Source organism: Lepisma saccharinum, chromosome 5 (assembly GCF_977018435.1).
Source record: "Lepisma saccharinum chromosome 5, izLepSacc3.1, whole genome shotgun sequence".
NCBI classification, from domain to species: domain Eukaryota; kingdom Metazoa; phylum Arthropoda; class Insecta; order Zygentoma; family Lepismatidae; genus Lepisma; species Lepisma saccharinum.
In genome coordinates, this window is record NC_139233.1 from 17,561,620 (window position 1) to 17,589,267 (window position 27,648).

General features: G+C 39.2%; 2 protein-coding genes across 3 annotated transcripts in view; one reads left to right on the top strand and one right to left on the bottom strand.

Annotated features, from left to right (window-relative positions):
• LOC145987681 (uncharacterized) overlaps positions 1-27,648 on the top strand; it is a 195,109-nt gene that overhangs the window by 15,732 nt on the left and 151,729 nt on the right. The gene's annotated exons all lie outside the window — the stretch shown is intronic.
• The window catches only part of LOC145988236 (ionotropic receptor 21a-like), a 76,996-nt gene continuing 52,000 nt past the window's right edge, over positions 2,653-27,648 (bottom strand). The window contains exons 1-2 of one of the 2 annotated variants that reach the window (XM_083123085.1): positions 5,481-5,582; positions 2,653-4,709 (exon numbers count right to left, since the gene is read on the bottom strand). In XM_083123085.1, coding sequence (XP_082979211.1) covers positions 2,724-4,688 — 1,965 coding nt within the window. In that variant the 5' untranslated portion in view covers positions 4,689-4,709; positions 5,481-5,582 and the 3' untranslated portion in view covers positions 2,653-2,723. Of the gene's footprint in view, positions 4,710-5,480; positions 5,583-27,648 lie in introns of those variants that run through there. The other variant, XM_083123084.1, reaches the window with a different exon arrangement.

The following is a 27,648-nucleotide window of genomic DNA, read 5'->3' on the forward strand; positions in this document are numbered from 1 at the left end:
GGCACCTGCTGGAATGTTCCAGAATAAACAACTTTCTAATAATGTTGTGTCTGGAGGAGAGTGATTTTTGTGTGTGTATATATATATCTTCCTGTTTTCTACTTTTTTTAATTTGTACTTGGTACAGAGTCAGAAGAAGACCTTGCTAGGAGGTTGAAACGTTACGTTTAGTTTATGTTTTAAAATAAAATACATTTTTGCCTTGGTCAGCATATTGAGTTTTTCAACTCATGTTTTTGTTAAATTTCTTAAACTTCGTCAGTTAAGCGGAGCTGTTCGAGTGAACCATCACTGATCTGCTAGCCGCAGTTGAAAAAGTGGACTTTCATAATTGTGCTCTTTATCTGAGAAAAGTTTTTCAGTTTTGTTGCAAAGTTGTCAAAGTATTTAGAATCCTCATCACAATTTAGCCTCTGCTCTTTCTTAGCCAAGAGACGTTACAGAACTGCTTCAGAGACTTCGTGAAATTTTAAATGAAGAGTTCAATTAAATATTTCATACTACTTCTGAAAGGTGTCAATAGATATTCAATTCTGAAATTACGATTCGAAGAATAACAAAACACATCAATAATAATAATAATAAACGAGATAACTATCATCCTTTTATTAATGAGGGGGACACGCCATTGGCCTTGGAGGATGAACAACCCTGGCTGGATCCCCCCAAATTTTCTTTCTAGATACATTCCTGGCTGGTGCGTGAATTATTTATATTTTTGTCTACCCCTGCTATTAGCATAAGTCATAATTGTACATTGCTCATTGTATAACAAATATTTTTTTATTCTCTTTCCTTCAGACGAAGTAAAAGAGGAAAGCATACAAATATGGAATAGTGGAATAGGGTATGTAACAGTGTTCGAAGTGTCTGTGTGTGTTCGGGGGGGGGGGGGCAGAGAATGCTATCCCCAAAGTGATTTTTTTTCACAAAGCATCCACAGCTAGGATAATTTGAATAAGCATATACCCACTCAGTGGTGTTGCCCACGGGACGAGACGGGACAGGCTTTTTAAAATTCGAGACGAGACGAGATTGATCATGTGTCCCTTTGACAAACGAATATTTTCGAGACGAGACAGCATTTCACAGTATTTCCACGAGACGAGACAGGCCAAAGTCTTGTCTCGTGGGCAACACTACTCAGTGCATTGTTAATCCACCTGTACCGAAACTCCACCAGGCATCCCCCTGTGAGAAATTTCGAATTTAGAGCGCTGGTTTGTAATATTTAATTTTCTTTTGTATTTATATGCAATACCAGTGAATCGGGGATGATACACTTTGGCCATGGTATCGGGAGACACTGGAACGAAAGCCCCAACATGCATTGCTATTCAATCTTGAGTTAAATTGTGTTCAGTGTCGCGTGTTATGGGTGATTTGTAGATTTTCGGACTTATTTAACGAAGGTGAAGTCACATAATAATTATTCAAGACTTAATTCTGAGGTGATGGAAATGAAACGTGAAGAAGATTATGCTTGAAAGCAATAATTCATCGAAGTTTCAAAGTTTAATTGAGATGTTAAGGTTAGAATTAATAGCAATACATTTTTTGCTGAAATATATTTATTAATTTTGTAGTTTATAATATATGTACTTCTAATATTTACATGTTTTTGTTCAACATATTATATTTTTGCTCGTGCTTTTGGAAAGGGGCTAAAGCCCCATCAGGTACCCTTTATGTTCACGTTTGGTTTTGATAAAATGGAACTCTCAGCAGGAAAGGAACTGATCAGGAGAAGTATATTACTGTAATTTGTTGAGAAAAAAAAACACATTATAATTCACCAACTTGTGCTTCTGAAACTTTAACAGGTAGCTACTTTTTTATACATCTACTTCGCTAATTCGTGAAGTATTTCCCTTTTTTTATAGAGCATTTTCGTCCAGTTTCAGCTGAACTGTATTTGGAACGAAAGTGCTGTTTAAAGAAGCGAATTGCTGCTCTAGTAAAGGAAGCAAGTGTACATGAAACTTTTGAGAGTTATAACGTTCGTGTACATCTTCAGTAAGGATTACATTTAGAGCTGAGCCGATACCACCATTTGCCGATACCGATACCATGACCGATCCCTGCCGATACCGATACTTGTATAACTCCAGTATAAAATAACAAAGGCCAGTTACCGAGTCATACTAACTCATCACATCACTAGGCGCGTATCTAGAAATATATTTGAGGAGCCAGTTCGAGCATATAATAATAAAAGTGTTTCTATTTAATACATTATTATATTTTAAGCACACATAAAAGTGTTCCCCTGTGCATAGCACCACGCCATGAAGGCGTATAGGGGGTGTGTGGGTAACGCCCCACACTTTCTTGATCCGGTCGTGAGTGGGGGTGATGTGATCAGCATCACGCCCCTGACCGCCTTTACCCCCCAGGGTTTCCCCCAGGTACCCATGTTATTCGACGCTGGGTAGGCGCCGGGGCCGCTTCCACCGTTAGAAAAGTTCCCGGATAAGCACACATACTATGCACTTAAGATATATAACATGAACTTACCTCTGAGGCAAAACTATGCTAGTATGAGGTCGAGAAATTTTAAAATATTGATTAGAAATACAAGGAAAACTACCGCAATAACTATATTATGTAGAACGGTAAAACGATTTCCAAGATGCAGACAAATCTGATTACATACTGACAACCTTTATCAAGTATAAGTCTTGGAATTCTTGTCAGTAAAATTGAAGTTCAAATGATGGATTTTATGAAGAATTCGGCGGGCTGAGAGACTTCTTCTGCTCCCAAGCCTTGCGGGTGTCCTTGACTCTACCGAACCTCGTACATGTTGTTTTCTTCGCATGTATAGACTGTCTTTGCAGACGCCACGCGTTGAAGCACGACCTAAACAGTTCTCCCGCGAAAACAACCACCGACGCACAAATACCTATGCCAAGTAGCTTGTAGCAGCCTGCCAAGTGAGCATTTGTGAGTACCAGCACGTTCTCATCTTCGTCGTTTTCCTGAGTCCTTTTGTCCTTGTACGTGCGGACTATCCACGTACTCCACACGCTGATCAGTCCGGCCTCCACAATCTTTCTGACGTGAGGATTTATTATACTGACGAGGGGGGAATTGTTCTGGACGGCCAGTCCCACCGGATACATCGCAAGCCGTTCCTTCAGGACCCCTGTCTTTTTTCTCCCATCATTATGGAGAAATCTCGTCGAGGAGACGAATTCCAGGTAGTTGCACTTGTTGACAATGGCGTACAGATTCTTCGCCACCTTGGGTAAAGTTTCCGCCACGGACACTTTTTCTATCTTCTCGCTTACGCGAGGAATTCCAAAACTCCTGACCATGTCCGTCACCTTGGAGTTCTTGGATCCTCCGATTCGAAGATTTGTGAGACCAAGCTGTTCCACCGTCTCTATCGCCTTGTCGTGAGGCGGGGCGTTGAGGATCGCAAGGAACTTGCTGATGTATATAACCGTGAGGAGCAACCCGAAGATCCACCAGAAGCCTATGAGGATCCTCATTGGCGTCATGTGCGGGCGTCGATGCAAGGAGACTTGGCAAAGGATGCTGAAGATGTGAATGAAGCATAACTGCAAGGAGACGTACATGGTTGGCTTCGCATGATGGGGCAGCAGCCACATGGAGGAATGTGCGATGAGGTTCAGCACCACGGATCCCAACGTTGCAGCGACTACCACTAGGCTCCAGCACAATGACGTGAAGGGAAGGATGAGGGCTTTCCAGTACGGGAAGTGACGAGAGTACGGAACGATGAAGGCGATGTAGTCGAAAGAGTGGGGGGTGAGGAAGCGCCATGGTTGCGACCCTGCGACGAAGTAGAAGATGCCACCCAAGGCAATATCAGCCTGTTTCGACTTCATCACCTTCTTCATGCCCTTCCAAGCCATTTTGTCTTGCGGAGAGGTGAAGTTGGGAACGAACTTTAGGCGCCTCGTCAATTCCCCGAACAGTTTCACGTCAATGCCATCGTACAGCGTTGGACTCCCTTGGCCGGAGTATATCACGTACGGAGGGTACTGGAAAGCCGTTACCAGAAGCTCCACATCCGCCAAAGAGTCGGGAAGAGCAGCTATTCGATTCCTGTGCACGAAATTAAGACCAGTCCACTGATCGACCAGGACTTTCTTTTGCCGAGGAGAACCAGAGTACGGGAGAAACGTCCAAACTCCAAACGAAGCAGTCCCCGTCAGATCACCACTTCCTAAAGGGTTGATGAGGATAAGACCTGGAAGCTTGTGCGAGACGTCGGAGGATAAGTGTCCATCCGTGTCCGGAGACACGATAACAATGGTAACAGTCTCGAAGGGCGATATGTGCATCATCAAAAAAGGAATGAAGTAATGCAGAGTAAAGACACTTTCGAAAACCAAGAAAATCGAATCGCACGAGGGGTCTCTTGGATTCTTCCTCAACGTGTCGTTCATCAGTAAAAATCTTTGATCTGTTAGGAAGTAGTGAGAGACGCTTGAAAGATTTTTGTTGCGTCTGAGGAATTCGTCAAGAAACCTGAGGGTGTCCGAGACGAGGAGGATAGGCTTGAGAGGGGGAAAGTGTTCAAGGACAACAATTTCCATCATCTTCACAAGGCTCGGGTAGTTTGCTACTTCACTGTGGTGGAAAATCTTCGAGGCGGAGGTTGTGTAGAGCCAAACCATGATCACCTTCATCACCATACTCACACATCCTTTCATATCGACCCCTTTTGACTACTTCTGAAAAGAACATGAAAAGAAAAAAAAACATAGATTAACTTTGATGTCATCTAAACTCAAATACTAACATACATACAGTAGTTAAGACTGTGTGAGAAGCAACAAAGTACATTACCGCTCGAAGTCAAAGATTCTAGCTCTAAACTTAGAGCGAGATAGATGTGTCAACGTTGTACTTCGATTTTCGTTTCCGGGAAAGTGTTACTGAAATAAGTGGATTCGCATATACACGAGGACGGTACAGGGGCAATTACTCTACCGAACTGCCAAGACCATATATAATGAAGATTAATATTATTGTAAAACAAAGTATTATTCTTATGCGCGTTATGTATATTTTATATTTTGCCAACTTAAAAATGGCGAAGTTATTCTTGAAGGTGAAGAAACAAAATAATAAAAACTCATACCTTATGTGGGATTCGGACGCAGGACACCTATTCTCTCAAGGTAATACAATATGCTCTAGTCCATAATAACTAACTTCAGGGGTCCCGGGTTCGAATCCCGGCCTGGGCATGGCTGTTTGTGAGTGTCCATTCATCAATTCATCATATCATCACTCATCCCCATGTTCGCAATTAACCAAAAGTGACATAAAAACGAAGAAAAATAAACAAACTCAACAAACAAACAAACAAACATAATAACTTAATTGGCTCACCATTATAGCACTACTAGCACTCTATACACTGTTTACGTAAAACATTGCGAATTTAACTTAGAATAGTTTTCAGGGTTGATGAAAAAGTAGATTAACGATTAACTCACTTTTCTTTAAACTGTCTTTCAAGATGTCCCTTGTAAAGTTGATTGTTGACTTTGTATTTCTCGAGAGAAGCGTGACCTCTCAACTTGAGACGTCAAGAGGACAGTTGCCATGCAATTGTAATCTTCCGTTCCTTGACGATTGTTTGTTTAATACTATCTTTGGGGCGGTGACTTGATGTGGCTCTAAATTCGACATTGTCATATCTGGATCTGTCATGGAACAGGTGTAATTGTTTCCGAAAGACTCAAGCAAAGAGATAAGTGAAGTAAACAACCTCGCGTGTGTTGCATCACTCAGCGATCCACATAGGTTTCTATATACTTCAGTACACAACATAATGAAACAATAAACAGAAGCATACATTATTAGCTCACGTTTCAATTGTACGTTCTTATTTCCTATAATTATTCACACATTGATCGGTACTAAACTCTTATTATTGATCATGTCACTATAGGCCAGAAGGAAACATATAGGTTCTTAGTATTCAGCTGTGAAATGAATATGTAAAATTTCTATCTGAAATAATATGGAAATGCTAATTTACGTAAATTTATAAATCATAATATTATGAACTTACAGACTACCGCCTTCAACAGAAAACGCGCATAAAAAATAAAAATATATTGGGGAGAAATTGGAAGTGTGCAAGGCAGAAATTTACCTTGAAGAAAAATTCAGTAAGTTGGGAAGGAATAGTAACAATTGAAAGAGAAAATGTACAAAATGTTCAAAGTGAGAAATAGTTGTGTCTAATACATGGAAGGGGTTGGTGGAATTAAATATATGCTTTATATATCAGTGCTTGGTTTTACGTTTCATTCTGTACATTACATACACCTTGTCTAATATCTTGCAACGAGCTCGTAAAATACAGCAACTTAGCGATACGTATTTAAAACAAAATCTTCATTTTTTTTACAAGCTTGCTTGTAAATTATATCTGTTCCATAACTATTAATATTATTTGCCTTTTATAACTTGCCACAGATGACCAGATCCACGCCTCTTGCGATATATCCGTGTACATACCAGGTGTAATATAATTAAGCCTTGTTTCCATATTAAAAAACACTAAGTTGCTGACCAAGGCAGTTTATTAAGATGTATAAACACTTAACACGTAACGTTTTAATCCTGTATCAGGGTCTTCCTCAGACGAAGAACTAAACTAAAATGTTTAGTTTATATTGAAAGTGTGCTATCAAGCCAGCAGGTAGTCATGCATCAAATGCATTTTTGTTTTATTTAATATCCTGTGAATTTCCCTATTTTTTTAAAAAAAATATATTTTTCGCTCATACATTTGCAAAGGGCTGCAGGCCCATCATCTCTCCTTTCTGTACACCATTGTGCTTAAGGGTTTCTGCTTCCTATGCGGCATCTTTCATAATAGCATTTAAGATTCCTGAACCGGGATTTGAAAGCAAATTAATTAGTGTTGTGGAACGTTCTACTTGTCTTCACGACGTCTAAAACATGCAGAAGCAAAAAGTAACACAAAAAGCGAAGTAAAATAAAGCAAATCAATCAATAAATAAATCAAGCATCTGCATATAAAATGTATTTTTGTAATAAATCTCATGAGTAATTTGAATAAAGGAGGAATTGTTAAAAAGTAATTTCCGAAAAGAGAAATAAGAAACGAAGTCCATTGAATAAATATTCAGTCACATCTTAAAATATATTCCGAGATGTTACAAGGTTACCCGGAACAATTGTGACGTTAATGTTGCATTTTATATGAGGCAAGAGCTCGTCGACATATCAAGTTTTCTAGTAATTTGTTGAAGGTGTCCACTCCCTGCCGTCTCTGTCTTCGCCACTGTCCATTACTATAAGCTTTTGCAAAAAACATAAACAAGAAATCACTCTGTTATTGCAATTCCATTCAGCTGATATTTAGTAAAAAATCGGAGTCTAATTATGTATTATAAAAGTAGTCTCTCTCATAACAATGTACAAGGGCCTCCCCAATGCCTCAGTGGTAGTGTCATTGCCTTGTAATCAAAGGATCCCGGGTTCGAACCTGGTGGAGGCACATAGTGGTTCGGATCCCACTTTAAACTATAGGTCCAGTCCCGATTAGCCTTATTGTGCATAAAGTGGACTTAAAACACCAAATAAATAAATCACAACAATGTATAAAACACGAATGATTCACTACAGAATCTTACTCTATGATAATTTCATACTTTTCAAGGCATATTTGCTCCCATAAATTGTACATGCTGCAATTTTTTTCAAGCTTTTATTTACGGACGCGTATTTTTTTTTCACTCATGGTTCTGAAGCGGTAATGCTGGCTCATCAGTCCCTACCCTTGCATACGTCCTTGTTCATAAACGTTCGTTCGTGTTTCAACAACTTCTCAAGAATAACAATGAACAATATCAACTTCTTCTTCTTCTTCTTCTTCTTCTTGAGGCGCTACAACTTCATGTATTGAAAGTTTGGCATTCTCAACAACATCTCTCCATTTTTTCCTATCCTGGATGCTCTTCGTCCAATTCTTTACTTTCATGTCTTTCAGATCTTGCATTATTTCATCTTCCCACCGTTTCTTTGGCCTACCTATGGCTCGTGTCCCAAGTGGTGTCCATTTATATATTCCTCTTACTAATCTTTCATCAGACATTCTATTTACGTGCCCAAACCATCTTAGTCTTTGTGATTTTATGAAATTTATGATGTTTTCATTCCTGATTAACTTGTTGAGTTCTTCGTTGGTTTGTATTCTCCAATTTCCATCAGGTTCTTTCAGAGGGCCATTAATTCTTCTTAAGATTTTCCTTTCAAATATTGAGAGTTTCTGTTTACAGGAGTCTTTGAGGGTCCAAGTTTCGCATGCATATGTGGTTATGGGTCTTATTATGCTATAATAAAGTCTCAGTTTCGCAGATTTAGATATTAGTTTGCTCTTAAATAGGGCTAAGTTGGCGAAATATGCTTTATTACCTAGAATAATTCTCTCTCTAATTTCTTCTTCAATTGTGTTGTCGCCATTTACAACTGATCCAAGATATTTGAAAGATCTCACTTCTTCTATTCTCTCGTCGTTTATAATTAGGTCTTGTAATCTGCTTTTACCTTTTACACATCTGAGATATTTAGTTTTCTGCATATTAGTTACGAGCCCCAATTTCAAAGTTTCAGTTTTTAGTTCTTCAAATGTTTCTATTAATGTCTTTTTCGTCCTTGCTGTTATAAGGATGTCATCGGCATATGCAATACATTGTTTTAATCTTGTTGATATGTGTCCTCTCAATTTTATCTGTTTCAATACAGAGTCTATCACTATACTAAACAGAGTTGCAGACAAGGGATCACCATGCTTGACTCCACCTTCTACTTCGAATTCTTCACTCATTTCCCTGTTAATTTTGACTCTTCCTTTATTGTTGGTTAAGGTTAACATAATTAGTCTGATTAGTTTAGATGGTACTTCATATGATTTTAAGACATCTATTACTTTGTTCCTGTGCACTGAGTCAAATGAATGGGTAAAATCTATAAACAAGTTGTAGAGTCCAATATTAAATTCATAGCTTTTTTCAAAAATCTGTCTTACTATGAATATATTATCTATAGTTGATCTGTTGGCTCGGAATCCCATTTGATATTCGTCAAGTTTGTATTCAGTGCATTCCAATAGCCTTTTATTTAGTATTATAGCAAGTATTTTATATGCAATGTTTAGGAGTGTAATTGGCCTGTAATTATCACAATTTAATCTATCTCCCTTTTTGAAAATTGGGCACACTATACCTTCATTCCATTGAGTTGGTAACTTTTCATCATTCCATACACTTAATATCAGCTTGTGCAACTTCTGTTTCAATATTCTCCCTCCATTTTTAATTAATTCTGGAGGTATGTTGTCTGATCCTGCAGCTTTATTTGTTTTTAGATTTTGTATTATGTGGGTTATTTCGTTCCACGATGGAGGATGTAGTTCTTTTTGATTATTGTCATTCTGTTCTATTGGTGCCTGGATGCTTGTTGTTACATTATTATTAAGAATATTTTTAAAGTATTCCTTCCATCTATTTAGGACTAGTGTTTTTTCTGAGATGATGTTACCTTCTGTATCTTTACACATCATTTGCGATACTGTTTGCTGTTGTTTAAAGGGTTGTATCTCTTTGAAAAATTTTCTTGTCTCATTTTTCTTATAATTAATTTCAATTTGCCTTATTTTATCATTCAACCATTTCTTCTTCTTCTCTCTACACATTTTATTAGCTTCTTTCATTTTTACATTATATATTTCTTGGCTGGCCCTGGTCTTTATTTGCATTGCTCTCCTTCTTGCTTTGTTCTTTTCTTGAATAATCCTTCTGCAATCTTCATCCCACCATTCATTTTTGGGGGTATTTCTTTCTTTTTGTATAACTTCTTTAGCTGCCTCATTTATCGCAGTTTGTATGTTACCCCAATCTTCGTTAACACCTTTGCTTCCCTGGAGATTTTTCAATTTTTCATGTAATACTGTTCGATATTCCTTCATTTTTTTCGGGTTTTGTAGGTTTGATTTATCCCATTTGCTTTTTGGCGAAGATTTTATCTTATTCATTGCAGGGATAGTCTGTTTTAGGATTACTCGCACCAATATGTGGTCAGAGTCAATATTTGGACCTCTTAAAGATCTTACATCATTTATCAAATCCTTTTTGCTGCTGTTAATCAAGACATGGTCTATCTGATTAATAGTACTTTGGTCAGGTGATATCCACGTTCCTTTATGTATTCGTTTATGCTGGAATTGGGTGCTCATAACCATCAGGTTATTTGCAGCTGCAAATTCACATAATACAAGTATTTCACCATTCTTACTTGTTACATCATGCAATGTGTGCCTACCTGATATTTTACTATGTTATTTGTTCTTTTCCCAGCTTTGCATTAAAATCTCCTAATATAATCATTATATCACTTTTTGGAACACTGTCTATCATATTTTGAAAATTTTAAAAAAGTTTTCTTTTATTTCTTCTTCTTTATCTTCAGTTGGTGCATATGTGTTGATTAGGGTTATATTGTTATACTTGCCCTTAATTCTCAGTTTACATAATCTTTCGTTGTAAGGCACAAATCCTATTATGTGATTTTCTATTCCTTTTTGTACAATAAAACCTGTACCAGCCAGTCCTCTTTTATCTCTTGCACCACTATAGAATACTGTATAGTCCTTTTTGTTTATTACACCACATCCACTCCATCTGGTTTCTTGATGAGCTACTATTTCAATTTGTGTTTTCTTTATTTGTTCAGACAATTCTTGCATCTTTCCTGGTTTCAGAAGTGTCATTACATTCCAAGTTCCTATGTTTAACGTATTCCTAGTCCTTTTCACATGCTTTTTTCGGCATCCATGAATCTGTCCGGCTTTTCCTTGTTGAGAATTTTTAGCGGGTGGTATTTTTATGGTGCTAGGGTGCTGGCCTCGCGCCCAACCCCCATACCTTGGAGGTCCAAAATTTTTTTTTAGGGTTGTTTCCCTTAGGAATATTGGCTTCTCTATGCCTATTGAGCTCCTCCCGCTCTTGGTTTTCTGTTAGGGTTTTCCTTCCCTTAGCCTTTGGGGATCCCTCCCCTTACTGCAAAGCAGCAGTAGCTGAGCTTATTTAGTGGCGGCTCTCCTCGCCACATCGCAGGATTTTCATCGGAGTCTTGCAGTATTTGCTGAGATGCAGTTGCCACTCCGCATCTCGCCGCCTCCTCCAATCCTGCTGCTGATTGTCCGCGACTGTTTCCAGCTAACCAACATATCTGCTGGCCGTTCCCCTATCCGCAACCTGGGGACGCGCCTGGTGGCATGCAGCTCTGCCTCTGGAACAATATCAACACAAATCTTTATTTTGGATGAAAGGTGGTAACATCGTTCCAAAGCAACGCGAGAGAAGATATTAATACATTTGAACGTTATTATCATCTTTGTGTTAGGTATAGTTTTGTTTGGGCCACCCTACAAATATACATGCATACTGTTGACAAATTAAGAGAATCAATGTACAAATGTATTTTTCAAACGAGTAGTCAGCCCATTTGTAAAAAAAAAAGTATTATTTCTGTTCAACTAAAGTGCTGAAATATCGATAATAATTAGCTTGACATATCTAAATGAATGCAAGGTAGGATCATGAATCATAATACGAGAAGCCTTGAAAAAGTGTGCTTTCAAGCCAGCAGGTATTCGTGCATCAAATGCATCATATGTTTAGAACATCGTTTGTCGTTATTCCATTACCGTGCTGTTAAATGCGAGAAAATCAATACCTTAATCTTTCACTCCATTTCCTCGATAGATAGAATCAAGCAGATAAGGTGCTGATAGAAAGCGTAACACAGAATACCTTTTAAAAGTCACGGGTCGTACATAGAATTTTATGTTTCTTTTAACGTGCAAGGTTCTGAAGATTAAGGATGGTTAGGATATGGGTTTCGATTTCCTTCGGGAATGCATTAAGGACTTCTGAAAGCGCCATCACATCAACTCGATACATAAGCCCAACGATATCACACAAAGAGGGTCTACATTTTTATGCTTTTAGTGACATTTACGACACAAGTGCCACCAAGTTTCATTAACAGGGTAAAAAAACCTATAGTTAGTACACGCACACAGTTGTATTTGTTGTATTTTTTTCTTATCAGATCCTGAATCCACCACTCAACTCGCTCGCACACATGCATACACACGGACACATACAGTGCATGTTAAGCCATTTGATTTTTTTTTATTTGTCCCTTAGAAGAAATCAGGACTTTTTCCAAAATGTTGAGTCTAAAGGGGGTGGTAGTACGTTTTGTAAAGGGTGGAAAACAACCTCCTAGCTTTTTTTCCCCGATGACTTAGTGGTAACGCCGTCGCTTTGTAATCATTAATCAAGCAGTCCTAGGTTCGATACCTGGTGGAGGCACAAAGTGGTTCGGATTACATTTCAATCTGTAGGCCCAGTCCCGATTATCCTATCTGTGCATCAAGTGGACTTTGAGAGTCAGAAACCAACCTCTAGATGATGATCAATCAGACATGTGGAGGAGGGATTATTATCACAGCCATTCAAGTATCTAGAAGCCGGAAAAGGGGGGGGGGGGGAGAAAATGAAGTTCGTGGCTTCCCAAGTGTGAAATATAATAATTTATTGATTCATCTGATTTATTTTACTTCACTTTTTGTGCCACTTTTGGATAATTTGCGAAGATGGGAATGAGTGATGATATTATGAAATTGATGAATGGACACTCACAAACAGCCATGCTCAGGCCGGGATTCGAACCCGGGACCCCTGGCGTCGTAGCGCGATGTGCTAAGCACTCCTCCACGGGGGCCGTAAAATATAAAATAAACCCTAATCTAACATAAGATATAATATGACTCGTAGGTATTTCTGGTTTGGTGTTCAACACGAGCTGTTGATGTCAGTGGTTCATTCACTGATTCTTGAAGATCCAAGTCACAAGGATGGAAAACTGGTAAAGTTTCGTGAGAAGGCAGGGGCAACACCCTGAGCTGCAGTAAGAGCGCATGTTATTTGAATATACAAAGATATACAAAGAATTTTATTTTCCTAAACAGTATACAAGATATGGTTACATAGAACGATTATTATTATTATTATTATTATTTATGTATACGGATACCCCACACCCCCTATACGCCTTCACGGCGTGGTGCTATGCACAGGGGAACACTTTACTTTTTTTTTTTTTTTTTTTTACGTATAAAAGTAGTCAAACTACTTTCGGAGGTATGCGCTTATGCCCTGGTACCTGAAAATTAACCCAGGGCGTCAGTTCCGCGAATTTTTTACGGATTCCCCGCTTTTCTTTGATTCATCCTATATTTTTCATTTTTTTATGACAATAATTCACTGTGATATTGGCAAGAATGCCCCAGTGTGAAGAACCAAATTTGTTCGGTTTTCTTGGCAAAGTTGGTTTTACATCATTCTGCAAGGTAAGAAGATTAAGATAAAGGTTAGAAATAGTAAGAAGTAAATAAGTGTTAGTGTTTAGCATTAATATTATTTATGATCAGAGATACGAAATTACATAAGTGTGTAATTGGGTGGGTAATGTTTTCTTAGGATAAGTTTTTATTGTGTGTCGTGTGTATTAGTGTAGATGGATGAGATGAGGAATATACATTAACACGATTCTACGTATGAATGTTAAGCAGGGTCTATGTTCTAGTATGTTATGTTTGAGATAGTGAGAGTATTATTGGCTTTGAGATGTAAGTATTAATACTAGGAAGGGATATGAAAGAGCGAGTGGTACCTGATGCAAGGAGACTTGCGGGAGACCAGCAAGAGTTGGTCGGACTGGGATGAACATCGGTACGACGGTTGGTACCCGGGATATCATCAGGAAGGAAAGAAGTAGAAGTTATTTGAATCTATAGTTATCTAAAACGAAACGATAAAAATTGTGGCGAGGTAATATGCACGACCTTGCTTCAGAAATACCCGAGACAGAGTTAATTCTAGCACTGTACACGAAAGCATTTCTTGGAACATTTCGGTTAACTGTTGAGATTACATTGTATGATACATACAGCACGATAAGCACATCGAGTTACAACATATATGGCGAATGCAGGGTGTTTACAATTGAAAAAACTAAAATGTTCTTCCATACGTGTACAGTAAACGTTGTAAAGTATAGGCATGCTTCTCTACCTAAAACCATTTAATACGAAGCGTAATTCCTCTCGGTTGAATAATTATCGTGTTTTAAAAATGTGAACTGATACGTTGTTTACATCTCATGCGGCCGCCATTACAACTGCGCTCGTGACCTAGAGGTCGCGTCTGATTGGCTATGCTACGAAAAATGCTACGGAAATAGGACGGATCATATCTTTGAGAAATGCCATGAAATATGCCATGGCATCTGAAATGCCATAAGATTTCTCACTTTAGACGGCAGCATTTTGGTCATGGCGTAAATGTTAAGAAAAATACTAAGGAAAATGATTTCGTCTAAAGCGGGCTTTGTAAATGTGTTTGGAACGGATCAGTTTTCACTGTTCACTCGATTTTTTCACGATCTAATTGTGTTCGAGAGCATTTCCCATTGTTTGTTTCATGGAGATATACCGGGTGGTCCAAAAGTCCCGGAATGGTCACATATCGTGAGAAATACACATCGAATCGGAAAACAAAAAATATACGTGTTTAATATGTGAAAGAAAGCTATTCAATGATACCACACTTCATTCACCCCCACTGGGGGTGGGGCGGGGGCAACTGTGAAATTTTAAATGGAAACCCCCCATTTTGCATTGTAGAATCGGAAAGAGAACTTCATTCCGAGTCCAATGAACTATCAACCATTCTCCTAGCTCAATTAGGAACGGAGATATGGCGATTTTAAATTTTCAAGAGTATATGGAAGGGGGTATTGACAGGTCTTGACGTGCAGATTCCGAATCTGCAGTCGCAGCGTCCCTTTGAAAATATTTTGGGTTTTATGAAATGTTCACGCTTTTTTTATTTTATTTATTTATTTATTTATTATTATTACTATTATTATTTTTTTTTTTTTGCGAAAATTTTAAATCGCCATACCTCCGTTCCTAATTAAGCTAGGAGGATAGTTGATAGCTCGTTGGACTCGGAATAGAGTCCTCTTTCCGATTCTACAATACAAAATGGGGGTTTCTATATAAAATTTCAGTTGCCCCACGCCCCAACCCCAGGGGGCGGGGGTGGGGAATCAAGTGTGATATCATTGAATAGCTTTCTTTCACTTATTAAACACGTATTTTTTCGTTTTCCGATTCGATGTTTATTTCTCACGATATGTGACCGTTCCAGGACTTTTGGACCACCCGGTATGTAGCATACATAGATACTGTTTATACATGTATGTATGTATGTAACATGACTGCTGAAGCTTCTGTGAAGAGATCATTTTCCACGATGAAAAGGATAAAGACGTTCTTACGAGACCCAGTGCCGGAGTGGTTATCACAGAGCGCTACGACGTCAGGGGTCCCCGGGTTCGAATCCCGGTCTGGTATGGGTGTTCTTTGTAAATTTGTGTTAAATTGATGAATTATCAATTTCATCATACAATCACTCAGTCTCATCGTCGAGATTAGACAAAAATGACAGAAAAGCGTCGTAAAATTACCCTATTCAATCAATCAATTACGAAATCGGATGAATTATGATAGACTGGCAGGTCTGGGCACTGCTGTCAATGTACTGGCGATCAGTTCCGACTCTTCAGGAAGTGCTCGACACCATGGTTACGTAAGGACTTAGAAAGTTATTACTTTAAAATGAGTTTGCTAATTGTTTGCAGTTATAGACATTGCACATTTTTATTATAGTGGAATATGGTGTACAAGAGGGTATATAAATTTAACCTTGTCCAAAAATTGATTGTTTCTAGCGGGCGAAAGTCGATGTATAACTGTACTTTACAATTCTTCAACATCTCGAAGACATTCTCTAGTTGTGAAATTGGTGACGGCGCCAGAAAAAAAAATGAATGGAAAAAGAGAGTAAGAGGTAGGATGACCAACTCTACCGTATTTCCCGGGATCTTCTTACGTATTACTTGTAGCAACATATCGCGACGCCCTGTGCCCTCCGTTTGAAATCTCAACGTGAGTAGATACAAAATCTTCAGGGATACGTCAGCAAATTATCACATTTAAATAATAATAATAATAAATTACTGACGAAAATGATATTTAATAATACACGACGGAGAAATTTACACTTGGCAGAAGTATATTCTTGTAACACACTGCTGGAATTTTCTTTAACCAAAGTAGTACATAATAATGGTACGTTTTTGAAGATGTCCTTCAGGCAACTGAAATATCCTTAAATATCCTAAACTTTTTTAAAAGAACATAAATGCAAACTACTAATATTTAAATACAGGTAACTTATATTTAATGAATATTTTCTTCGTGTACTCATTTCAAAAGCTGTAGGATGTACTCGTAAATATCACAAACCAAGAAAATATCGAAGGACACACATAAAATGACGGTGCTTGGTAAAGCGGGGGATGGGGAAAGGGAGTGCCTAACCACAATTCTGCCTAGGGCGCCAAAATATCTAGCTATAGAGTGACGACAAGGAAAGAAACCTTGGACGAAAAGTCCCCGTGCAGCTTTCCCTTCTTCCGTTCAGCTCGGGCCATAAGGAAGCATGGTCCACTCTCCCCCTCCCCTCCACTCGGGAGTACGGTGCACAGCAGTCGCGGATCTGCCCAGGTTTCTTTGCTTGTGGTTCCACTATAGGAGGCTGCACAGACCTCAAGGTCTGTGGGAGGCTGGCTCTTCGACCCAATCGGTATAAATGTCAACAAACCTTAAAACGATAGCAAAATCGTCAAGTACGCACCCGCAAGAAACAAATTTGTGCCAACCTTGTACGTACAGTAGGATTCTTCCAAGAAATTAAGTGATTACTTTGAATGGCAGGTTGGGCTACACTTATATTAATAATTACACAAATCGAACCTCTCTCTACTTGTGCACGGCCAAGAGGAAGAAGAAAAAAAAAGACAAAGTACTCTGTATTCAAGAAGAGATTAAATGGATAAAAATGACCAAGCAATTTATCGTGAATTTTTTCGTGAATGTTTTCACATGAGAAATACCGCAATAATTTGCCCCTTTGGCATGCCCCCCCCCCCATCTGTATGCTACGCTTCTAATTTGACGTATTGATTCAAATTATAAAGTTAAACTAGAATTTAAAGCCAGATAAAAAACAGGACGTTTTAATTTTGTTGCCCACAAATATTAGCTTTTCCGTCTATTTTTCTCACTTCCATTTATTGCATTTATTTTTGTGTCAGCCGCATGGGACTCGAGGCCTCTTCAGACGCGAGGCCCTGGGTGTTCGCCCACCCCTTGCTACACCACTGCGTATAGAACTAATTTTTGGGGATCTTTCCGCTTCCTGAATTGACATTCTATTTCTCCCTTATATTTCATTAACAATCAAGATCACGAAATTTCAATTCATTGCGTTATAATACGAGTTCGGCGGGCCACACAAAACGTCAAGTCGACTGGAAGATCTTGCACGGTTTTAGCGTTCGGCGGGTGTGATTATGAATGTGGTAGAAACAGGAAGTGCGTAGAACAAAGGTGGGTCAATATATTCAGTGACTTAAGAAGCAAATTGTTTTGCCAAACCTAAGATGAGCAAGAAAACAATCAAAGCAGATTAGAACTAAATAAGTCAGGACTAAGTGTGTGTGCTCCCCTGTTCATTGCACCACGCCATGCAGGCGTATAGGGGATATGGAGTTAGGGCCCCACAGTTTCTTGATCACGGCCGAAAGTGGGGGTGATGTGATCAGCACCACGCCCCTAGCCCTCAGAGTTTCCTCCAGGTACCCAAAGTCAGAATTAATTATAGCAATTCATTATGTGTAGGCCTACTGTATTTGTAAATAGTTTTTGAAATTTGAGGAAGATAGAAATGCTTGGTTCTGCAACATCAGTGACCAAATATACTATACGAATAGTGTTGTAAAGAGTGCACGTCTCACGGATATCTCTGTTTTATGTACACCTTTATTTACACCGCTGCCCTTCTCCGTGTATCAGTGGCGTATGCTAAGTCCAAGATATGGGCTATCTCCATGACACATGGCTATGGAAGGAGGAGAACCTGAACACCGTGTATAAATGGATACACATACATTTTGCTCGTTCTCGGCGTCTTCAAGGAAGTATCGTTGCCATGTCGATGGCGTCTAGGTTGCCAACTCCTGAGAAATCATGTTGCCAACTCCAGAATCGCCATCATCTAATTGAAATGAATAATTTTATTCATAATTTATGATAAATTTTTCTTCTGTATAGGTTTCAGGGTTCGCAGATAACCTAAGTAACCTTGAATATACGCCCCTGCTGTATATACATCTTTACGTTACAATCCATTAACAACTGCTCCTGGTTGCCTTTTGCCCCATTACAGAGAAATTCACTTAACAGGACTTCCAGGACTTCACTCTACGAGCGCAGTATTTAGCATAGGACTCGCTAACCCGCTCTCGAAGTTTATCACACAAGAGTCCCTACGCCGTCCTCTCATTCAGAAATGTACATACATCTATCTTATCTGAGCTACGAGCGCACTATGAGTATCTGAGAGAGGTGATATATATGGACTTACCTCTTGAGAGCATTAATGTTGACACTATATACTCTGATCAACAATTACAGAGTTCCGTGACGTGAAGCGCACCTTCTGTTATTTCTCTGGATTGGAGGATAAATGTGTTTCTGTTAACCGAATACTGCACAATGTATTACAATCGTAAACAAGGGTCAAATCTCCCGCCCGCGCGCTTGAATTCCGTATGCTTACAAGAACCGGCCTCAATCAAGGTTGCTCGACAGTGTTTCTTTCAGCAAATTTGCTCCGGGGGGTCATTCCAGAGAACCGGGAGGGCGTTGTAAATCTCATCTGCGAAATACAACATATGTACGTTTAACATTGAGAATTGCCAGTCGTCGTTCGTGGTTCGTCAATGAACTTGACGCTGAGTGTTACAGGTGGGAAATGACGTACAGTAACAAAAATAAAGTAGGATGCGGTGACCTAAGTATACTTAGTAATTCAATTTGTCTGTTTCCTTTTATTAATCTGTTGTCTAACGTTTACAAATATTATCTTGTGCAATTAGCATTACAATAATAAATAATAAATTACAAAACATAACCTATTTTGACATTTTATCATCCAGAACAAATTCCACAATGGTGAACCAGGAAAAATATTACAATTATTAAACTCGATAGAACACATCATGCAAAGCTTAAGATGGCATGAAGAATTTACAGCAATCTTATTCTGCGAGCTTTCTTCGTGGCATATAAATCTACTGCTTTCTAAAGAAAATCATCAGTTGGAATCTTAGGTCCCTCAATGCTTATCATCATGCAATGCATTAAAGTTCCTGGTAGCATTCTACTTCTTGTCCTAGTTTGTATCCTATTCATAGCACTCAAAGACCTTTCTACGCCGGCTGTCGTTAAGGGAGTGGCTAGAAGGACTTCACAGAGTTTGTTCAACTCGCAACATTCCCCGTCAGCTTTTAAGATTTTCAACAATGGATTGTCAGCTTCTGTATATATTCCATTATCAAGCATCGACTTGGCAAAAAATTTGTAGTACTTGAGGACAGCAAGAACGCCTTCCACCTTAAGCATGGGAAAATTAGCACAAAACCTTTTGACTTCGGTGTCTTGTAAGTCCACTACTGACTAAAAGTTTTCAAATTGACTTGCGAATCTCATGGTATCAATAGATTGATCGTTGAGCCGGTTTTCCATTTCTCCAATTACACTTTCCGCGTAGTTATTCCTTCATCCCACAAAGTTTTCCTAGCATCTTCATCAGCAACCAGGTGCGCTTCAGATCCGATATTCTTCAGTTCGGTCCGAATACTTTTTTGCAGATCACGGTTGAAGTTTTCACACTCATTTGCAATATCCTGCACATGCAATTTGGTTGAAGTAATTAGAGGGATGACATTGTCCAGACTCAAATCCATCTTTTGCAAAGCGTTGCTGAGGATAGAAAGTGCACTGAGGATTTCATTCATCACATTGCAGGTAATAATGAAACAACTTTCATTTCTGATATCCAGCAAGATGCCTCCTGCCAGTGATGCAAGATCCGCCCCTTCATTGTGGATATGCTCACAAGCCATTGAAATTGACTTCAAGCTTCTGGAGACAGCGTTGGCTATTCTAAAGTGCGACAACCATCTGACTTCAATACATTCTGGAATCTTGATAATTGGGTCATTGATTATTTACAGAATATTGTGCAAAATATTTTCCTTTTTAGGCGACTTGCTAGACAGCTTGTAAATGTCTTTCAAAACAAGAAAAAATATCTTTACCTTTTGTTTTTCATTCCTGCAGGAAGCCGCTGCAAGGGACAAAATGTGTTCTCTACAATGCATATACAGAATCTCTTTGTGAGCCTTTTCGGAAAGCTTCTCTCTCACACCTCCAACATTCCCAGCATATTTAAGGCACCATCAAAGCCGAAAGCAACAATATCATCGTATGTTAAATCAAGAGCAGAAACCTCTTCGTCAATAGTATTTGCAATAGTTTCTGCCCTTCCATTAGGAATTTAGACTATTAACAAAAACTTATCCACGAGGACCTTATCCTCGACAACTCTGAACATTATATTTCTCAAAGAGACAATTTTATCCGGGGAGGCGGCAGATTCCCTTAGGAGGTGCGGAAAGGTGCCTGAAAGAAACACTGCTGCTCGATGCCACAACGCAACAGTTTGTGACGTAGGTGAAACACACCTATACGCGCTGGTGTAGAAAATATGAGATGCAGTGAGAGAGCGTTAGAAGTCGGAACCCGGTATATACCTCCGACAAACTGGCACGCCCCCCAACCACCGGGGCGAAGGCTCTATTGTTACCTTTCAAACAGGACCGTTGACTTCCCCGGCTACCGGGCAAAAAGCAACCTTGCCAAGAGCATTTACAAACATTCAAACTTTTACACACACACACACACCCACTCTTCTTCCTCCTAATGACGGATATACCAACGCGCGCGCGCACCCCCCCCCTCACACACACACAGTGTGACAGAATTTACCCGACATGAAAGGCGATAACATTGAAGCAATGTAACTACTGTTTACTCTGCCAATAAAACCTGGAACGAATTACAGCAGTGTTACCACCATAGGCGCGGACTCCATGGGGCTTGGGGGTGCTCGAGCCCCCCAATATTAACGATGTGGGGGCAGAGCAACCAAAAAATTTTGCTTAAGAGAATCTAATGTATTATTTTGCTTCTCTTGTAAAGTTTACTCTGAATTGTGCCTCATAAACTTTTATTTAAATACACATTTGAAATGTTCTAGACCATTAACTTTGGGAGCTGAGACCGCTAAACCATCAACTTTGGAGGGGCTATGACGGGAGACAGCAAAACACATACTTATTACTATATACTAAGTATATAATTATTATTTACTATTATACATATATTAATCAGAGACATAATGAATTTAGCCAACGACTTGTTAAAGACTGTTTGGGAATCCCCTAAAAGAATGCAAATATTTAGGAATATTTTTGATTTGAATGAGAAGGATGGCCATACTGGACTGCGACCACTTTGCCCTCGTCGGTGGACGTATGCAACATATCTTAAGGAACTATGAAAATCTTCTCAATTTTCTTGAGAAATTTTCTGAAGAAGATTCTACTGATGCAGCAACAAAATGTGCTGGATACCTGGAGACAATGCTTCACTTCAAGACATTTTTCTTTCTCTCTCTCTCCTGCCATGTGATGGGTCCAATAGAAGAGGTAAACTGTAAGATTCAGTCTCCATGCATTGGTGCTACAGAAGTGGAATCAAAACTAAAATACTTGACTGACAGCTTTCAAGAAAAGCGAATGGGTTTTGAGCAGTTCCGGCAGAAATGCACAGAGGGCAAACCCAGCCTCGTTGATGAGCCAGAATTCCCACGGCAACGTCACGTCCCTAAGAGACTTGAAAATCCTGATGCTGCTAAACCTCTCAAGTTCTACACTCCAAAATAGTATTATAAATCAATATACACTGACGTGTGTGACGCAACAAAATCATGTGTTAAACAACGAGATGAATCTACAGGACTATAAAAAGTAACAGCCGTAGAGAAAGAATGCATCTCAGCTGTGAACAGTTGCACAACAAACTTTCAGCAAACGCGAGAATTCTTTCGCCAAGATTTGGATGCAGATAGGCTCTCCTTACACATGTCCAAGGTTGGTGATATCGACAAACAGAAGAAAGTGGTTCTAACTACCATGCGTGACATAAGGAAGTTTCTTTGGGAAGACAGCTCCCTCCAGGAGCTTCTGCCTGAAGTTGCCAAATTCATGAGGTCCTCCGCACTGTGCCAGTGACGACAACCACAGCCGAAAGGTCATTCAGTGCCATTCGCCGACTAAAGACATATTTGAGATCTACAATGGGGCAGAAGAGACTCAGCAGCTTAGCGGTACTCCACATACATCAAACTATGCTTGATAATTTGGACCTGAGACCGCTCGTTAACAGTGGCGTAGCATGAGCATTTCGGATGGGAACGCCAAGTTAGAAGGAAGGGTAGGCCTTTTTTTTTTTTTGCTTAAGAGTTTACTTATGGAATTAGCCGACATATGTATTGTCTATTTAAAATCACAATCTCATTGTGTTTATTACATTAAGTCAACCGGGTTCCGATAAAACATGATCCATGCTTGTTTTATGTAGAAAATAAGATGCCTCAGTGTGCAATAAATGCTTGGAGCACTGGTGTTTTATACCATTTTTAATTATATTGCTCAAGTTAGAAACACCGCACACCATTCGGAGTATTTTGCTCCACACGTAACACATGTGTAGCAAAACAGTATTTTATAATCAAGGAAACCTTTCGGCATGACGTAAGTAATTAAAAAACCTACCTCAATCACAAGCGCCTTTAGAACAACAGTAGACTTCATTGTTGTGGATGATACAACTATTGAATGATTTGGTTTATTTTACTTCGCTTTCTATCACTTTTGGCTAATCGCAAATATGAATATGAGTGATGATATTGATGAAGTTGATGAAGAGACACTCACAAAGAACAAACATGCGTAGGCTCGGGATTCGAACCGGAAACCTCTCGCGCTGTGCAAAACACAATGACACGAACGGGGGGTGGATGATCCAACAATCGTACACTCTACTGACGTAACAGTGCCTATTAGTAGTAATTCAGAGTTTCAGACTACCGTTTATTGTATCTTGAGAATGCTGATAAACAATTGAAAATAATATTGTCAAGAGATCATACAATGTTAAGAGTTTTGAAACGAATACTAAACATTTCCACTGGCACAATATTAGGCAGTTAGATACTAACGAAAAAATATTTTTTTAAATAAATAGTTTTGTGGGTTAGGTGGTAGAGCAGCCACAGGCTGAACTTCTACCACGAGGACTTTATCAACTTGTTTGACAAAAACTTTTTTGTTCTTTTAGTTTTTAATGCACTTCACTGTTCTTGCGATAAATTACACGATGCAGTGGTCATTAAAGAAAAAAACGTCAGTCAATATTGCTTATTGTAGCATCATACAGCATGAGCAGAGGCACGAGCGCTAAAAACCGGGTAGGAATTCTACTTCTGTCGTCTGCATCGGAAGTACAGCGCCTTGAATCGGAAGGCAGGAAAGGTCACATGGCCCCTAGAACCAATCAGGTCTCCGCACGCCCGCGTATGGCGAGAGCATTTCGCCCGTGTTGTAGAGATCCAAGCCACAAGCTTTCCCTCCTTCTCTCTGTCTACAGGCAGGCATGGTCCTGTACGCCAAACCTAGCCGGCGTCCGGCAAGCAAAGACATTAGAGAAATGCTACAAGGAGAGCTGTTAGTGGAGCGTTGTAGACGGATCGCGAAAAATAGCTTTTATAATGACATTATGCTTTTTTTTTATTTTGATTTCGTTTATTTTACTTCGCGTTTTGTGCCTCTTGGCTAATTTGCGAAGATGGGGATGAGTGATGAAATGATGAAATTGATGAATGGACATTCACAAACAACCAAGCCCGACCGGGATTCGAACCCGGGACCCTTGGCGTCGCAGCGCGATGTGCTAACCACTCGGCCACAGGGTCGGGCGCCATTATGCTCAAACATGTATATAATTAGTCACGTTTTACTTTATATTTACAGCATTTACGCATTTTTAAAATTTTAAATCAGGGAACGCCGGGCGTATGGGCGTATTAGGACGCTACGCTACTGCTCGTTAATGAGTTCATAAAAAAATAACCCAGTGCGTAGAGCGACTTTTGCGTTATTCTTAAATCATGTTCATATGTTTTTGTTGTGTATGTCACTTTATATCTTATTGTACATGCTATTTTTTTTATTATTGCAAAATTAAATTTAAAAAGTAAAATATTGTAGAAAGAACAAAAAAGTAAAACTATTTTCCTGCGATTTGTGTTAACATTTATGTAAATAATTAAATAAAACTTTTAAATATTGTATATATTCGTTATTTTATGGGTACGTCAACACTAAGGTTATTTGCATACGTCATGTCTGTTGCGGACATCAAAACACACCCAAGATCTCTCCGGGACTCGAACCCGAGACCTCCGGATCAAAGCGAGTCGAGTCGACCACCCAACACGCTCGGCTACCAGGCCGGCATAAATCTGTTAAGTTGGCCTCTTAATGCAAATACATACTTTTCAATAAAAATGTTAATATCTAAAAAAAACAAATGAGCAGATACAAAAGACATAAAGAGACTTTGAAACATTTTCTAAACGTTTTCCATGTTACATTTCATTTGCATGAGGAATATAATAGCTGCTTAAAAACTGCTATATGAAGACGTAATTTTTATTTTTAAAAAAGGGAGTGAGCGAGTTATTCATACATTTATTTCAGTGATCAGAGCCCCCACAATAATTTTGACAAGTCGGCGCCCCTGGTTGCCACTACTTTTTCTTCAGCCCTTGCATTATAAACAATGAAGAAAATATTACCCACGTTATCTAACGGATAAAGTATTATTTGTTCAGTATGAATATCTTACATATACGTATGTATTTAGTATTGCTTGTGATCAAGGAGATCATATCCTATCTTCGTTGTGGCAATTACCCAAAAATGGCAGAAAAGCGACGCTAAATGACAAAAATACAAACTCAAGATACGTTCAAACTTAATGCTTGAAACGTTACCAATTACAAATGTCATCATTTTTACATTAGCTATAGTACAATTGACTGAGACCTCCACGCTATAACAGGTGACGGCGGAACAGTGTGGGAGGGAGACCAGCAGTCGGTAGGTAAGCCAAGGCCCGCCAAGGTGCTGTAGAGCTGTGGGGTTATGTTATAGTACAATTGAAAGTGATAACTTCCATTTCTTTCGCGGGCAGTAGGCCAACACCCTTCGCAAGGCAAAAAATCCGCAATAGTCTGCTATGAACCGCTTGCAGTGTGCGAGCTTATGCTTGATTATTACATGAACTCTTCTTCCGAAGGGTTTGAAGTTCCGTAACGCACCGCTTCGCGTCGCTCCTGACCTATTAGGCGTCCTTACTAAGTTCCACCTTTATACAAGGTGATCCAAAAAGGCCGCCCCTTTTCAATTGGCTACTGCAAAGCCAACACTGGCCGGCGCTCGCTGGCGGCAGTGAAGCGTATTCACGAATAGTGGGAGAATCAGTTGCGAATGGGTTCAAGCCGTTCATTTGTGTGAGTCGACTCATGAGCGCTCGCTCACTGAGAAGAGTCGTTCAAATGAGTCGTTCAAAAGAGTCGTCAAGCTTCTTTTTCTCGAAACACATGCCTGAAGAGGGGGAAGGGGAGTAGGAGGTTCAGCAGATGATTGTATTTAAATAAACGAACACAACGGAACGTATCAGCCGCTGTCCTTCAAGATTAATAAATTGTATTGCATTTTTGTGTATGTGTGTGTGTGCGTGTAGCCGACTAGATAGCCAAGATTCTGAAGTAATCGACATTTGATCTTGCCACAGAAGTTCCCGGGTTCTAGTCCCGGTCTGGGCAAGGATATTCTTTACGAGTGTCCCTTCAGCCATATCATCACGCATCATCCTCATCGTCGCGATTACTTAAAATTTGAAGAAAAGCGGCATAAAATAAGAAAAATACAAATACGAGTCTGTGTGTGTGTGGATATACATATATGTGTGTAAACAGTAAACACACACACACACACAAAAAAAAATATTGCACATACTTGTTTTCATTACTCTGCCTCATGAGTGAGATTTTCTATATTTGTATCTTGTTTCAGTTTGCATTTCATGCTGCGGATAATGCAAATTATGCAGTACGATAGCATGCACAGAAATGCTATATAATTAATTATATCAACCTTTTATTAGTAATAACGTGCATTTACATATTCTTCCTTTTTTGCATTTGATCACTGGTTTTAATATAGCAACATTTTGTGAGAAAGCGAGTCAACAAAATGCACTCCAGATCTGCGCTGCGACACATGTTTGCCGACTCTTTAAACAGCACGAAGAGTCACAGCACAGTCCCACGACTCTTTCCTCATCATTCGTTCACGACTCTCCTGGCAGCCAGTGTTGCCAATCTCCGAATGCAGAATTTCCCTTTTACCAGTGTAAAATTTCCCTTTTTCGACCTAAATTTCCCTCGATTTTCAAAACACATAAGCTGTATCTTTGTATTACTATAACTGTTAATCAGGACCGTATATAAGGCGGTTTAGTGGGTTCAAACCGCCCACTGAATAAAATACTAGAAACTGATCATAGTTTCATAATATAATTATCCTAAAAAGATTTGAATTTTAAAATAAAACACTAATGTATTGAAAAAATCCCCAAACCAAAAAAAAAAAAAAAATCGTCTGCGGCGCAGTGATTGTCGGACTTTGAAACCCACCCATTGTCAAAGCTTAGCTAGGGGCCTGCTGTTAATATTTTTCTTTTGCCGCCTGTTTTGCCTGAGGAACAAACTTTTTAATTATTATTATTATTATTAAATATTTATGAAAATCATAAAAGTGAGAAGTAATGGGCAGCCACACAATACGATTTTTTTTCACATGTTTCCCAGATATCTTTTCATCCGCAGATAAATCCCCACGACGTTTTCTAACCTTTGTGGGAGTTGCATGTAGCTTCCTATCAGTCACCTCTTACATTCTCTTGCAACAACACAGGACACACAAAGTCACACACACAGCCACTAAGATACGTTCTGAAATGATGGACGGAACAAGAAAAAAAAAATGAAAATCCCGTCCCAAATTCTTTCCAGGTTCAGCGCGGCTCGTGCCTTGAGGCCTTTCTAGGAAACGCGACAAATATAAGACTGACTGGGCAAGGTCATCTATAACAGGGAGAAAGAAAGCTTACTGAAAAGTGTCACTGTTGCTAACTATTCATTTGGAAAAAGTACACGCTGAAAAAAAATATTTTCGAACTTTTTAAAAGAATGAAACGAAAATGTGAGTTTAAATTTCCCTGTTTTTTTAGCTATTTTTCATTAAATTTCCCTTTTCCCTTTTCATCCTCAAATTTCCCTGTGCCGAGGGAAATTTCCCTGCTTTTGGCATCACTGCTGGCAGCTC